The 16,347-nt window shown below is 41.8% G+C and overlaps 1 protein-coding gene across 19 annotated transcripts in view; it reads left to right on the top strand.

The window, feature by feature from the left end:
* Positions 1-16,347, top strand: part of PTPRF (protein tyrosine phosphatase receptor type F) — a 393,802-nt gene that overhangs the window by 191,978 nt on the left and 185,477 nt on the right. For all 19 annotated transcript variants that reach the window (XM_074596399.1, XM_074596401.1, XM_074596398.1 and 16 more), the window contains one exon: positions 1,022-1,163. In XM_074596399.1, the coding sequence (XP_074452500.1) occupies positions 1,022-1,163 (142 nt within the window). The remainder of the gene's footprint in view (positions 1-1,021; positions 1,164-16,347) is intronic.

Raw genomic sequence — 16,347 nt, forward strand, 5'->3', positions numbered from 1 at the left:
CATGTTATTTTTCTCCATCCTGTTTTCACTCATTTGGTCTTTGTGCCGTGAGAAGCACTCCTAAAAAGGGCTCTTGAAAATAGGGTCAAGGTTTTGCATGGGGGTAGTGCAGGTCCAAGGCTGAGGTGTATGTCTCTGGCACAAAGTATAGCTTAGTCTATTCATCTGCCCCTGCAGTTCCCAAGTGACGGGAGGGGGCCTTATGCCTTTCCCTCATGCTGTCGCCATCTGCAGTAGAGTTAATATTTCCATCTTTTGCTGTACTCAGTAATAGGAGAAGGATGAGTTTGGCATTAACAGTGGCCTGAGGCTGTGCCTTCACATTCTTGCCATTAAGGAATAGCTTATACTGATCCAGCTGCAAACTAACAAATACCTCTTTTTACCATGTAGAAGTTAAAGTAATGCATGTTACAGCTTAGCAGGATGGATGGAAAGGCAATGATTTATTAAGGACTTAATTTATTATGCTGGGGAAGGAATTGTAATTACATCATTGTTGATTATGCTGGAGTTGCAAAGTACCCAATGCTGAAGGACATTAAAAACCCTCACTTTCTGCTGGAGTTAGCATGCAGTGGAGGTGCTCAAGGTTTTATTCTAGTTTTGTTACTATTTTCCTCGTAATCCCATAGGAGTATATCATTCTGCTCTTCCATCAAGGTGAAAGTTGGCACTAAATTGCTATCAGTGTGATTAGTAAAACCATTAGTGCAAATATGGCTCAGATGTTTTAAATCATCAGATCCACATCTTTATTACCAGGTTGATAATTTGTCAACCTTAATTGATTCATAAAGAACCTCATTGGATCTTCATTTGTTCTGGCCTCCTCAGAGGACAAATATGTTCTTGACTCTGAAATTTCTGCATTTCTGAACTTGGAATGCTTGACTAATTGCATGGTATTTTATAGCTTACAGGGCTTGTTTTGGTTTGGTTTTTAACCCCTGCATTATTTTGACTTTCAGTTTTTATTGCAGAAGATATGAATAAAGCAGTGCTTTCTTTTAACTTAAAGGTTATTGAGTTTGATGATGGATCAGGATCAGTTCTGCGGATACAGCCCCTGCGTGTTCATCGAGATGAAGCTATCTATGAGTGCACAGCAACCAATAGTGTTGGGGAGATAAACACGAGTGCCAAATTAACAGTGTTAGAAGGTAAGTGGGAAGTTTTTTTCATGCCTTAGGTGGCAGAAGATATGGCTTTGGCTTTGGTAGCTACATGTTGGTGTGATGTTTTTAAGTGACATGGTGATATTCTAGCTTGGTTTAGAAAAGCTGTGTTCTCCCTGTATTGTTTGCTATAATTACTCCCAGTGATAGAACCTAATATTTTCGAGACAATCATGAAAGGATTGCAGATTCTGAACTTCTTCTGAAGTGTTTTAGTTGTATTATCTGATTGAGGTGTGTCATTTCTAACTTGGAGGGCTAGCTATAGAGATGTTTGTATACTTTTCTCATCTGCTTGCTTTGACATAATATCTGTCTTCAGGGTATCTAACAATTGTATCTGACAGTCAGAAACTTAATCTATGTTGCTGCACCTTCTGGATTAAATCGGCACGGTTCTTGAATAGATTTTCAGGTTTTGAGCTTGATGTGGAATTTAGCTGGTTTTACTTCTCGCTGTAATCACAACTTGTTATTCTGTTTCTCCTGTTAAAGAATAGATTTTGATATTTGTCTGCTATATGAGCAGGTTTTATTTTGCTTGCTATGTTGTTTCTTCCAAACAGAATGTTTTGTGGAAGAACAGTGTATTAGATGTAAAACGTCTTGTGATCAGTTGATGATTTTTTTATATTAGATTGTCGGAATTATTGTCTGCTTTTAAGGAAATGTGTTTTTTTCCAGCACATCAGTGTGTTGCATTATTTGTTTATATATATAGGCTTTTGTAAATGTATGGAGATGTTACAAATCCAGGCCGCTGGGCTGAATGAATGTATTTTTTTACTTGCATTTACTAAGACAAGCAAGAAAAGGCTTAGGCAAAGTGCTTGGTGTATATGGATTGATGTAGAAACTTTTTAAGTCATGAAAAAACTAGACTGGAAGGCATTTATTGTTGTATGATTTTGAACCAGAGGAGACTGGTTATCCCAACGGTGAGTGTGCCAGCCATACATGACAAGTTGCCTATTGTCCCTTGTTCTCCCATCCCCATTTACAGCATAGAGGTAATCATATTTTCCTCTCTGCTCTGTGACAAAGGATACATTGAACAACTGTGATGTTCTCAGACACTGTGGTGATGGGAATCACAGAAATCATTCAATACTTGATGTGATTGTGTATCTTGTTTCTGGAGGTGGGGCATCTTAAAGGATCAGCTTGCTCTTCAGTAGTAGTATTATTAAGAATAGGATAACAGGTGCTATAGACTTGAAAATTACTGGGGGGGTGGGAATCAGATTTTTTTTTTTGTTACTTCTTGCCTTTGCAGCCATGTACGTGAGTGCATAAAGCTCAGTGGAGCTCTTTTCAGCAGCTTACATGTAGATCTGCATTTAAATGCTTCTTGCAACTGGATTTTTGTGATACTAGATACTTGAATACCCAACTGTTCCAAGCACATTCCTGTTTCCTTTGGTTGCAGTTACCTTTGTGTACCTTAGATATGTATGCACATGCACACACACTAATAATTTATTTGCTCTGTGTTAAATGTTCAAAGGCCCACAGAGACATGCATTGCATAAAAAAGCACAACAGTATTTCTTAGCTTTGTGGTGCTCCCACTGATTTTCTGGTGAGGCAAAACGTGCAGACCACCACATAAATAGAGAATGTTAGGAAACACCAGAGACAGGAAAAGACGTGTGTGTACACAATTTAAGAGCCACAGAAGCAAAAGTCACTACCTGTCAGGAACAGAGACTGCTTTTCTGTTTGGGAAACCTCCTTTAATCGGGAGTAATGCTAGTTTAACCCGATCCCATGAGGTCAAAAGCGACCTGCAGGCTGGGGGGCTGTGTTTTCCTCTCTAACTGAAGAGTATTCACCCCTTGCTGGACACTCTCATAATGGGTAAAATTAAGAACCTTTCACTGTATAATAGTTTGTGTGTGCACATGCGTACAGAGTTGTGAGCTTGATTACAGAGGGTGAAGAGCTACATGTGCCTCTTATGTTGGCTTAACTGATGAAGATGATGAGTTCTGTTATGATGTATGCTTATTTAAGAAACAATATTTTGCATTTCTCTTTTCTGAGACTTTCTATGGACAGGTCTGTATGTTTTTCAGTCATGCTATCTTATGCTTTTGTGTTGTCTGCCTTACATTATGCTGTTTCTGCAGTGCAAATTTTTTTATTATTGATATTCCTTTGTTTGCTTACGTGTTGGCAAAATGGATATTTTAACTCAGTGCCCTGGTTGTGGTTGTGTTTAGTCTCAGTGGCCTCCAAAGAATAATGGTAAGTGCCCCACCTCTCTGCTATGCCATCACTTTCCTAACATGAATTTTGCAGAGATATTTGAAAATGACACATTTCACGTGAAACGCTTGATACCCTCAAGACTGTCAGCTAGGATTGGATTTTCCCTCTGCTTCTGGGGTTAAAATAATTTCTGTAATTGCTCTCAGGTGGCAGTTTGAACGATGCAGACATTCTGCACTTCCTTTCAAGAATTTGACTAATGCCGTGGTCCCTGGTGCATGACAAAGCTCTGTCATAGACGTCCTCATGGTTACATGCTGCTAAATACACAGCATGTATTGATTTTTACATTAAAAATCCTTTATAACAATAAGTTTTAATGCTTCTTCACAATTTGCTCTTTAGAACATAGGCCTTAACGTTAAATCCAGAAGTCGCAGTCAGGGTTTAGCAGGCTGTTATTAGATGTCTTTGTAGCTAACTAATCTGGAGCTTTATTTTATTTAGATTTCTGCAATGTTTCACAGATCAGAGGCAGATAATCCTTTCTAATTGCCAACTTATTCCATTCTGAATATTAAGAGAGAAGCATGAGTCCAGTCTCCTGGAGGAATCAGGAATTCTCACATAAGTGAATCTCTTTTAACAGTTCGGTTCCCTACTACCCTTTCATTCTCTGCTCCCATGTCTCTCATTTTTCCCTTCTAACTGCAAATCCTATTGTGACCAAACTACATATACTTAGTGTAACTGGAAATTATTTCTCCTGTTGATAGTAGGAGAAATATACGTGCCTATACCTTCTCTTCTCATTTCTCCTGGGTAGCTGATAAGCTGAATTATGTATGAGTCATACTGAACATTTCTATCTTTTTTCCAATTATGACCTGAAGCAGCACAGAAGTATGTTCCTGCCTGCCTGGCAGAGGAGGAAAGCAGTGCAGGGAGGGGAGGGCTAGAATCAGTAAGCTGACACACATTCCCAAGAAAAGCCTCAGGGACAGTTAGTGGCACTAACACATTAATAAATATATTATTCTGTGGTAATGTTGAGAATTACAGAGCTTTTTAAATAGGGAGATTATATGAAATGTGAGTAGGAAGGATGCCAGGGTGGAAGAACGTGGCAGCAGGCTGATTGCAGGACTGTATGTGGTGTCATAGAATCATAGAATTGTTGAGGTTGGAAGGGACCTTTAAGATCATCGAGTCCAACCTTTAGCCTACCCTGACAAGAGCCACTTCTAAACCGTGTCCCTCAGTGCCCCATCTACCCTTTTTTTAAACACCTCCAGAGATGGTGAATCCACCACCTCCCTGGGCAGCCTATTCCAATGTTTAATAACCCTTTCAGTGAAAAAATGTCTCCTAATATCTAATCTAAACCTCTCCTGACGTAACTTGAACCCGTTTCCCCTCGTCCTATCACTTGTCACCAGGGAGAAGAGGTCAGCCCCCATCTCTCTACAACCTCCTTTCAGGTAGTTGTAGAGGGTGATAAGGTCTCCCCTCAGCCTCCTCTTCTCCAGGCTAAACAACCCCAGCTCCCTCAGTCGTTCTTCATAAGGTTTGTCCTCCAGGCCCCTCACCAGCTTTGTAGCCCTTCTCTGGGCACGCTCCAACACCTCAATGTCCCTCCTGTAGCGAGGGGCCCAAAACTGAACGCAGTACTCGAGGTGGGACCTCACCAGTGCCGAGTACAGGGGGATGATCACTTCCCTAGTCCGGCTCACCACACTATTCCTGATACAGGCTAGGATGCTGTTGGCCTTCTTGGCCACCTGGGCACACTGCTGGCTCATATTCAGCCGGCTGTCAACCAACACTCCCAAGTCCTTTTCTGTCGAGCTGCTTTCAAGCCATTCTGCCCCAATCCTGTAGCGCTGCATGGGGTTGTTGTGACCCAAGTGCAGGACCCGGCACTTGGCCTTGTTGAACCTCATACCATTGGTCTCAGCCCATCGGTCCAGCCTGTCCAGATCCCTCTGCAGAGCCAACCTACCCTCAAGCAGATCAACACGCCCGCCCAGTTTAGTGTCATCTGCGAACTTACTGAGGGTGCATTCAATCCCTTCATCCAGATCATTGATAAAGATATTAAAGAGAACCGGCCCCAGCACCGAGCCCTGGGGGACACCACTTGTGACTGGACGCCAACTGGATTTAACTCCATTTACCACCACTCTCTGGGCACGGCCATCCAGCCAGTTTTTTACCCAGCGAAGAGTACACCTGTCCAGGCCATGAGCAGCCAGTTTCTCCAGGAGAATGCTGTGGGAAACAGTGTCAAAAGCTTTGCAAAATCCAAGTAGATAACATCCGCAGCTTTTCCCTCATCCACTAAGTGGGTCACCTTATCATAGAAGGATATTAGGTTTGATAGGCACGACCTGCCCTTCACAAACCCATGCTGACTGGGCCTGATCACCCTGTTCTCCTGCATGTGCCGTGTAATGGCACTGAGGAGGATCTGTTCCATGACCTTCTCAGGCACCGAGGTCAGACTGACTGGCCTGTAGTTCCCGGGATCCTCCTTCCGGCCCTTCTTGTGGATGGGTGTCACATTTGCTAACCTCCAGTCAGCTGGGACCTCCCCGGTTGTCCAGGACTGCTCATAAACGATACCAAGTGGCCTGGCGAGCACCTCCGCCAGCTCTTTCAATACCCTTGGGTGGATCCCATCCGGCCCCATAGATTTGTGCACCTCCAGGTGCTGAAGCAGGTCCCTCACCATTTCCCTTTGGATTAGAGGGGCTTCATTCTGCTCCCCATCCCTGTCTTCTAGTTCAGGGGTCTGGGTGCTCAGGGAACAACTGGTCCTACTGCTGAAGACTGAGGCAAAGACTTCATTAAGTACCTCAGCCTTTTCCTCATCCTTGGTCACTATGTTGCCGGCCCCATCTACTAGAGGACAGAGATAATCCTTAGTCCTCTTCCTATTGCTAATATATTTATAGAAGCTTTTTTTGTTGTCCTTGACAACAGAAGCCAGGTTTAGCTCCAGCTGGGCTTTGGCCCTCCTGATTTTTTCCCTACATAGCTTAACTACCTCTTTGTAGTCGTCTTGAGTGGCCTGCCCTTCCTTCCAGAGGCCATAGATCCTCTTTTTTTCCCGAAGTTGCAACACTAGCTCCCTGTTTAGCCAGGCCGACCTTTTTCCCCGACGGCTTGTCTTCTGGCACATGGGGACAGCCTGCTCCTGCGCCTTTAAGACTTCCTTCTTGAAAATCATCCAGGCTTCCTGGGCTCCTTTGCCCTGGAGGACTGCCTCCCAGGGGACTTTGTCAACCAGGCTCCTGAAAAGCCCAAAGTCCGCCCTCCGGAAGTCCAAGGTAGCAGTTCTGCTGACCCCTCTCCTTGCTTCTCGCAGAATCGAAAACTCTATCATTTCATGGTCACTGTTCCCAAGACAGCCTCCAACCTTCACATCCCCCACAAGACCTTCCCTATTTACAAACAACAGATCCAGCAGGGCACCTTCCCTAGTTGGCTCTCTCACTAGCTGTGTCAGGAAGTTATCCCCAGCACATTCCAGGAACCTTCTAGACTGTTCCCTCCCTGCTGTATTGTATTCCCAGCAGATGTCCGGCAAATTGAAGTCCCCCACGAGGACAAGAGCTCGCGATCTTGAGACTTCTCCCAGCCGTTTATAGAATATTTCATCTGCCTCCTCATCCTGATTGGGCGGTCTATAACAGACTCCTACTACGATATCCGCCTTGTTAGCCCTGCCCCTGATTCTTACCCATAAACACTCAACCCCATTATCACCATCATTAAGTTCAAAGCATTCATAACACTCCTTAACATAACTCCTTGTGTCCTTCCACAAGATTCCTTGTATGTTCAGCATCGTGGCTCTATTAGGAAAGGTGATGATAACAGTGTTTGTCTCTAGGTACCTGTACTCTGAAGTGTACCTTCAGTCTGTGGTTTCCAGCAGTCTCCACCCGACAGGAAGATAGGGAAAAGAAGTGCAAAAAAAAAAAAAAAAAAAGTCTTCAAGGGGGAAGTATATAAATTCTTTGGGAAAGGAAGAAGACTCAAATACAAAGTATATTATCAGTTCCTTCTCCCAGGACTTTCCAACTTGGACATTTGGTTACAGGTTTTAATTTCCAGAATTAGGAACGTAATTGCAACTGGGCCTTTAATGTTCTGGAAGCAGTCTTTTTTTGCTCCTCTGTAACCCAGAGGATACAGTCATATCCAAGCGACACTGCATATGTTCAGAGTTTTATTTCCCTTTGTTTTTAAGTAGGTTAAGTGAAAATGAAAATACCATCTCCAATTTCTATTTGGAGCACAGATCTATGCAAATCCCCTATGCCCCTATCCCAGACTCCTAATCATGTGGTGTGTAGTTATCTGCCTGGAGAGCGCTGCCAGGCTCCGCAGGAGAGCAGCTCCTGGAGAAGAGGACAGACGGAAGAGCCAGGAAAGGGTTGCTTGCACACTGGGTTTCAGTCTCAAGGTAACCTGGCAAGTTAAGTTTTACTGTCTGGCTTTGTTTTGACAGAAGTTGGGGAAGTTTTGGTGTGTTTCAGTGGAGCCCTAAAAAGTTCCCGAGTGCAGCAGTTGTCCCAGGGTGGGAAGCACCTACGCCTTATTGTAATTTGCTGTTTACTGAACCATGTCATGAGCTTAATTTCTTTCACCATCTGCCAGCTGCATTCCAGTTCCTGGGGTTACCCTGCTTGAAATGCTGTAAATGATAAACATTTGACTGTTACAAATGATTTCTGTGGAGAGCTAGATCTCAGAAGGCCTGAAACAATATGCCCTTTTTGTAAACACTGTTCTAAAAGTGATTTTGTCATTGGAATAGTAAACAGAAGTTAGCTATGTTTAATCCTTGTTTATGTTTGGTTAGTTACAAAAGGATCAGTCGGATCATTGTACTTTGGCTCATGTTTGTCTTCATTGCTTTTGCATCTTTTTGCCAACAAGAATTTCTAGCAATGTGTTATAAAATTGAAACAATTATAGGAGAGAAATTGAATCCATTTGGATGCGCGCATTCTGATTGTGTAAATGAATTAAGGCTCCCCATACCCTGCTGTTCCTGGGATTGGTAGTACTCTCTTCATGTCTCTGGTCAGGAGAGGATGGGGGATGGGTCTTTCCTCTACATGTTTCATGTTCATGAACTGTTCCAACTTCATTTGGTCTTTCCCCAGGAAGAAAGGCTGCTGTGATGGCAGAGGTCCTACTCCTGTTCTTTCCTCTCTATACAAGCAATCCAATAGTACTTTTCTTTCTGTATGAGGCAGGCAGTTAATGGACCTCTGTAACTCTTGTGTTTCCAAGAGCTGCAGCACAGTGAACTTTCACGTGCTTCAGTGCTTATGGAAATGTCCTAAAATACACAGAGAAAATGCACAGAGAAATGAAGAAGCCTGAGTATGTTTGTGTTAGATGCAAGTCCCATGCTTGTTAAAAAGGAAACCATTAAGCCAATTACTCATGGTGGCCTCATTGAGATGTTTAGGTTGTCACCTAAAAGAACGTAAATCCCAGCTCATGTGGACTTATGCTATTAAGGTATAAATGGTGTTCACAAGGAAAGAGTGTATTGTGCAGGTTGCCAGTTATTGGTCTGGTAAGTCCATTTAGGAGACCTGTCATCCTGCTAAGAAGTCTAGTTGTGTCTCAGGTACTGAACAGTGGCTAGAAGAATCCTGAAAGTTCAAGGGGAAAGAGGTGGTCTCTTGGTCCCATAGCACACAGAAGACTGAGCAGACCTGGTGATCTGTTTCAATTAGACCAAGAAAATTTACAGAGACTGTTTTACTTGTATCACCATTATGTCCCATGCTGTCAATACCTAGGCTGCCACAGTATCTGAAGAACTGTTTCAGCTGTTTAATTTTTGGTATCTGCAGAGCACCTTCATCTCAATCCAAGTGTGAAACTCCTTGTTCTCTTAATTTTATTTATTTACTTTCAAAGATCCGATTCAATAAGAATGTTAGCATTACTCTTATAGTTTATTTTTTATAATATTTAACAAGAAAGGCTTTCTTGGCTGTGAATGAGAGACAAAGTCGTCATTTTCTCAGGTGAAGAAAAGTTTTAAGTGTTGTTGGTCTCTCCTCCAAACAGGAGAGTCAGCAGATCTTTAGAACGTATCAAACCCAAATGCCATAATTTCCATTTCTTATCTCTGTTAAAATGATTAACTAATGGCACATAACCGTATAATGTATCCATGATAGCAAGTTCCATCAGAAGACTGCCATGCACTAAGGTTAACATGCAGGTTCATTCCACAAGTTTATGAAGCAAGAAATACAACCTTTGAAAAGTTTTATACGAAATATCACATAGTTAATGCCAAGCTGAACCCTTTGAAGCTGTGCACACCCATAAAACTTGGTGTCTGAAAAGGTACTGACCTCTTAATCTTGAGAACATTTTTCTTTTACAGCAAGTGGCTGTTTCTGCATATTGCATCTCAAATGAGGTCCTATGAGATTACATTTGTAACAGGATGGGATGTTGTCACGTTCTTATCGGCAAGTTAATGGCATCAATGATACAGCAACACCCAAAAGCAGCACCTGTGATTCAGGAAGGACTTCCCAGATGAAAACAAGTGAGCTTTAAGTGTCAAACAAACAAGAAGGAAGTATATTCTGCAGAATTCTACAAAAGCTCTAACGCAGTGTTTGTATTGCCAAGTACTAGGTAGACTGAAGTTGTAAGTGTTCAGTTGTAGTAGTACATGTACAATTATATCCTGTAAAAAGACTTCTCAGAGCTCCTTGCCTCACATGATTTATTCCAAGTTTATTCAGTTTATACGCACTGACTTTGGTACTGGAAAACATGTTCAGATAAGAATTTTTGTTGCCAGTAACAGTTGTCTCCTTCCTACTTGCTCCATTTCTCAAATCCCTTGTGAAGATATTCAGAACCTTGTAGCAACCTACTGGTAACTTTTGTCTGTTACGAAAATTGATAATTGAGCCCTGGGCATTATTTTCACTTTTTTCCTGGGCTCAGGATACAGAGACAGGTTGCCTCTCACTGTGCTACCTTACAGCTTCCTGGGAGATCGTTGTGGAAAGTGTGTCAGGTTGTTCTTCTACTGCTGCTCCGCTATCAAAACGGTCAGCCTATTCCAATAGGTAAATGAGGCACAAACAGATTAGTTTAACACTCTGGCAAAGACGCTCTCAGGGAGACAGGTTCCTGCCTTGTTGGGGAGGGCGTCCCTGTGGGTTGCCATGTCCCAGCTGCGCCCAGGAATGGACAGATGACTGCTTCTGCATCTCTGTTCCAGTTTGAAATCAGACAGGTTAGATTAAATCGTCTGTGGTTTAAACTAATCTGTTTTGACTCTCCGTTGGAACAGATCATTGGTCCCAGCTGGGAGGCAGCAACCACCAGTGCTGCTTTCATGTCACTGCAGAAAGGCTGGCATTCCCATGTGCCCCGAGCCCCGTGGCCACAATGTCTGAAAGCTTAGACAGGGCTGGGATTTTTGATGGTGTCGGTAGGCAGTAAACCAGGGCGGAAACCTTGGCTCAGGCCTAGGCTAAATAGAGTGGTAGTCTAAAAAGGGCGGGAGAGTGGAGCAACAAAGTGAAGGCTGCCAAGGAGGAGATGTATGTCCCATAAGCTTTTCGGACTAGATTCTATGGAGGAAGAAAAGGCAGGAATAACATAGGTAGAATGTAACAGATTGTAAATCTTTAAGGGAATACATTTTTTGGGAAAATACGTGTGTTTAGGTTGAGATGTGTGCTAGCTGATGGCCTAATCTGTACCAGAAAGTGGCTAAGACTCCCCTTGCAGTAAAATCCCCACATCCATTTCATGGACAATCTGCCAATCTTCTTTTCAGTTCTCCTGGTTTTAGTGGTCCTAGTCTGCACCTGTTCTTGTTTGATTTCAGGGACTTTTTTTTTGAACACACCCAACTAAAGATGTGTACACAAGGAGCCTTGCAAGTGTCTTTTCAAAAGCACTGATGGATCTGTGCATTCTGGATATACACCATCAGATGTATGCTAGGGTCATAGTTGCTTTTTTCATTCAGTTGGTCACTGGCTAACATAGCTTCTCTGTGTTTCTCTAATGCACCCTCATTTGTCTTCTCTTGTTTCCAACCAGTATGTGCCAGCTTATGGCAAAAATTCTTAGTATTTCTTACTTTGTTTCTAATATCCCTGTCACTTAAGCTGATTTGGCTTTTCTTGCTTGATTTTTTTTTGACCGTCCTCTTTATTTACAGCATCTCCACAGCGCTGTCAATTTAATACCCGCCTTTTGTGTGGACGTTGTTAATGCATCTAGTCATTTCAAAACTGATATTTGAGGAACTTGTTGATAGCGACCATTGTTGCACTACTAATAAAAAAAATTGTGAACAAGAGAGTGGAGTTGATTAGGTGTCAGTGAGCCTTAATTTGGCTCTCAAAATGTTTATCTGATAATAACTAGGCTAAGGCTGGACCTAGTGACTCTCAGATAATAAATTCAGTTTGAAGGACTGGCAGTCAGAATAAAATACTTTCATTAATGAATTGTGTATACATCTAGAAGTCTTTCAGAGAAAAAAAAAAAGACACGAAAACCCACAATTATAACTTAATCAGTTTCTTACTATAAAAGGCACTTTAATGGAAATGTATTTAGTTCATCTAGAACGGGCAAACAAGAAGTTAGTTCCTTTAAATAATTTGACTAACTGTCACCGTAAACCTTGTCAGAATCAAAAATCACATTTCTTGTCAGGTTTAACATCTACTTGTGACCATTAGAAGCTAAAATAATAGATCTTTACCATCAGCCATTTCAAAAGACCTTTCTTATTGCTGGATCTCTTTCAAGATGCCTCGTTCTGAGAGTGTCTGTAGCAACCTGTTATTGACAGATGTGCTCTCTGTAGCTTGTGTGTCAGTCCTGCTGATATCTCCTGCTGACTAATAAAGTTAGTTCCTAGTATGTATTTGTAGAGTCTTTGAAGTCTGTTAGCTTGTGGAACAGCTTTCTGAAAGAGTTAGTAGCTCATTGTTTGAACTATTGGAAATTAATGGGAAACACTGCTTGATAATGCCATATGGATTATCTGCTTTGGTTCCAAGGAAAAAGGGAAGGGCAAGAGCAAGATGTCCTGAAAAACCTTTCTGATTCTTTAACTACTTTGTCAAAATTATCTTCTGTATCTGCTCATAACTGAGAGACTCTTTGCTCAAAGCTTAGTGACCTGTTGTCATTTGCTGGTATGCCATGACTTACACAGGCACTTAAGAAGACATAACACCACAGTGATCTTCTGTAACTTCTTCTGCAGAAGTGGGAGAATATATCCACTTAATAGAACTGGAGAGTAAGTTCTTAAATGGAAAATGGAGCATGGAGAGAATAGAATGTGATAACCATGACCGTAGGGAATGCAGTGCTTACAGCTATGAAGGCGTAAATCTCTACATGCAAGAAAGTTTCTATACAGTCATCTTGGGCTTATGTTCTGTGCCATATCTTCTTCCTCTCACTAAAAAAAATAAATCACAGCTCCAATTAAATTATTCTTGGAGAAATCACTATTTTAAAATGAAAGCCAGAAATACGTGAAATTGGAATATCAACACATGCTAATAAATCTGTAGTAACAACAGGAGTTCAGAAGAGAGGATGTCCATGTAGGGAATAGTACACTTCATGTGCCACTTACTGTACTTGTGGAAAAGAACATTTCACAAGTACTTCAACTTCTTCTCCTGCTGAAAAAGGAAAATCACATAATTGCTACTGATGGGACACCTTTTGGTCTTGCTCTGAGATGTGGACTGTACAAAACAAAGCTGGCTTTGCATTAAAGACCTGCAATATTGATCATTCTGACAGCTGGTTTCTGTGCGTCATGCTTATTCACAAGTCCTTAGTTGTCCTTATGGATCTCTTGTTGATCGCGTATTTTTTTTTTTAATACAGTCTGGTGTCGGGAAGGCTCTACATTTGTGATGCTTATGAAAATGCAGTGCTCAGATAATGAGCAAAAGGAATAATTGGCCCTAATTTTGGATGCAATGAAGTAATTATTCTGACCGTTCATTGTTAATTTCTTATTTGAGCTGTTAGTGACTAAAATATGTTTCGTATAAAGATACGTGCATTCCACTTGCTGTCTTAGAAGCCTAGAGAATCTTCATAGAAGTATTAATCTTGTAGTAAAACGATACCTTCCCCATAGAATTTTCTAACAGCTGTTTATTCCTGTGGATATTTCAGTTGGATAATAAAGTAGTGACTCTTTCTGGCACTCTCACCTGCTCAGATTCTTTCTGGCCAGAGCTTCAGAATAGCTCTTTCAAATCCTTTATCCTAAGGAAAACCAGTGGGTGTGTGGTATAATAAGATCTGTTTTTTCAAGAGCATCTAGTGCCTTGATGAGGCAGGTTGGATGATGCCATGGGAAAACACTGCAATGTATTCATCTGTTGTGCTAATCCTGTGCTCTGTTCCTTCAATCCTTTTATCACAAGGGTCCAGCCTGGATGAAACCTTTCCAAGTTCTTGGTGTACGAGTTGAGTGGAGAAGTCTAAATAACAATCAGAGCTATAACTTTATCCAGCTGTAGTGTATGAATGTTCACTGTTGTGTTGCAGTTCCAAGCTGGGACTGGGGAGAATTTCCCTGTGGTAAGAGTGCCTGTCAGCACAGGATGCAGAATGCTTTAAATAAAACTAGCTGCACAAAGTGCTACACGCAACAGAACTGGCATTATGACCTTTTAGCTACTTTGAGACCACTGGAAAGGTGCTGGAAACATTAACCTGCTGGAGACCTTAAAAACCCAGAGTCTTGTATTTTGGTATTGCAGCTCCAAAATGGTGCTTTGTTTACAAGCAAGGCGATACTGGAATTTATTTTTCTATATCTCTTTAATTTAGACAATGCCACAGTTGGGCCCAGTGAGGAGAAAATCCTTGGAGAGAGAACAGAAATCATAAACATATTGATGAAAAATGCATAAACTGTGTACAGGGTGGTATTAACAAAAGCTGTTGCAGGGGAAGGAAATGAATTGGGGAATGCATAGTCCAAAATGACAGGATATCCAGTATAATGAAAGGCAGACAAAGAAGGTCAAGAGGAGGAACAGCATGGGCCTTTTGGAGTGAGCCTCCATCTTCACTTTGAGTCGCAGCAGTGAAGAGTAGTGCATGCCAGCAGTTCTACAGTTCAAGGAAGTGCCTTCCAGATGGAGTTCCATGCCTAACATGCGACGAACAAGCCAGGCAAAGCAGAGAGTTTGCTGTACCTTGGAGCCCGTCTGGAAGAGAGAAAAGAGCCCAGCTGAACCCCTGGCAGGTACCAATCCCTGGAAAGCCTACATATGGTAGAGATCAAAAAGGCTCACCTGGAAGAGTGAAGAGGTCAGCAGGGAGTGCCCTTGCTTGCATGGACCATTCTCTGTAAGAAGATTGGGTGTTGTCTTCTGTCTCCTGCTGGGAGGTTAATTAGGACAGCTTTTTTTTCCTGCAAGAATATCACTGACGTGAAACCTAGCTAGATTATGCATGTAGATATTTCATCAGCAAACCCAGCACTGAGTTGTTGAATGGCTTGAGCGTGGGGGGCGGATCTCAGTGTGTGTTCTTTACAAATAAATGATTTGGTTGCTTGATTTTAGATATGCATTTGTCCTTTCAAAAAGTAACATTGCAGAGAACCTTAGCTGATGCTTTGCCTGCAGGAATAATGTGGTCTTATGGAAAAAATAGCAGTTGTTCTGCCTAGAGGTGGTAGGCTTAATCAGAGTCCACCTGATTGGCATGTAGCACACGTCCTAACATTATAACTTCTGCCTGCCATGTGCTCGTAGTCCTGAGGAAGAAATTGCTGATCAGACGAGTAGTATCTAGACTTGAATTTAGCAAACATGAATAAAATCTTTATCTTTTGCAGTAGGACTTTCAAAAGGACAGAAAAAAGAAAAAGATTCTGGAGGATTCATGTTTTTACTAATTAGACACTAAAAATTATAGAAGTGCTAAAAAAAATAATAAAATAAGCCCTTAGCTCTTGCCCCAGGCATGAATTTACTAGGTTTAGTTTGTTGTTCAGTTCGGTTCATTGATCTTGTCACAATTGATGAATCATTAAGTTGTGACTACAGTAGAAATTACAATGCACAGATGTAGCTGTACTGCACATCTGTGTGTTCCCAATGTGTTAATGATTTAAAAATGCACTTTCTGTCTGGCCATCCACTGTGCTTCAAGTGCCAACTGACATTTTCTATTACTGAGACATTTGTTGTGTTTGGCAGTGGGAAAGTCTTTTGGTTCTCCTTGTACTTTTTTGGTTCTCCTTGTACTTTTTTGGTTCTCCTTGTACTTTTTTGGTTCTCCTTGTACTTTTTTGGTTACTTTTATCTACATTTCAGACAGCTAGATTTGATTTTTCCCAGCAACCTTGGTCTTGCGGAATGCGAGTTGTGATGTCTGTCTTTCTGCAGGCTGCCACCTTTTTCAATGTCATGTGCTTTCTCCTGGTATTTGCTTGCAGCAGATGGGCTTATTTCCTGCACTGAGTCATGAGGAACATGGCAGGCTCAAAAGCAGGATTTGCTAGTTTCCTGACTTGCTCAGGATTCTAAATTTTAATTTTTGAAATTCAAGAAGTCATTGACTTGGTTCCTAGCTTAGTGCTAACAACTCAGTTTATCTAAAGCTTCTCATCCTAGCAGGTCCTAGAAGACCTCAAAAACTTCCAGTGTGTTGATTTACAGGCTGATTGGCACCAGCAATTCAACAATGTGTGGCAACACTGTAAAACAACTTGGCTGCTAAACCTACCTCTGGCCTCTTCCCCTAATTAAAACCACTCTTCAGACTGGTCCTTATTAGAGACTTGTGTTTGATCAAAGCAGAAATCTGAGGAGTTGTCTATCTGATGCAGCATGGCGTTGCATTGATGAGGCAAGCTATGCCCACT

Source organism: Larus michahellis, chromosome 8 (assembly GCF_964199755.1).
Source record: "Larus michahellis chromosome 8, bLarMic1.1, whole genome shotgun sequence".
NCBI lineage: Eukaryota > Metazoa > Chordata > Aves > Charadriiformes > Laridae > Larus > Larus michahellis.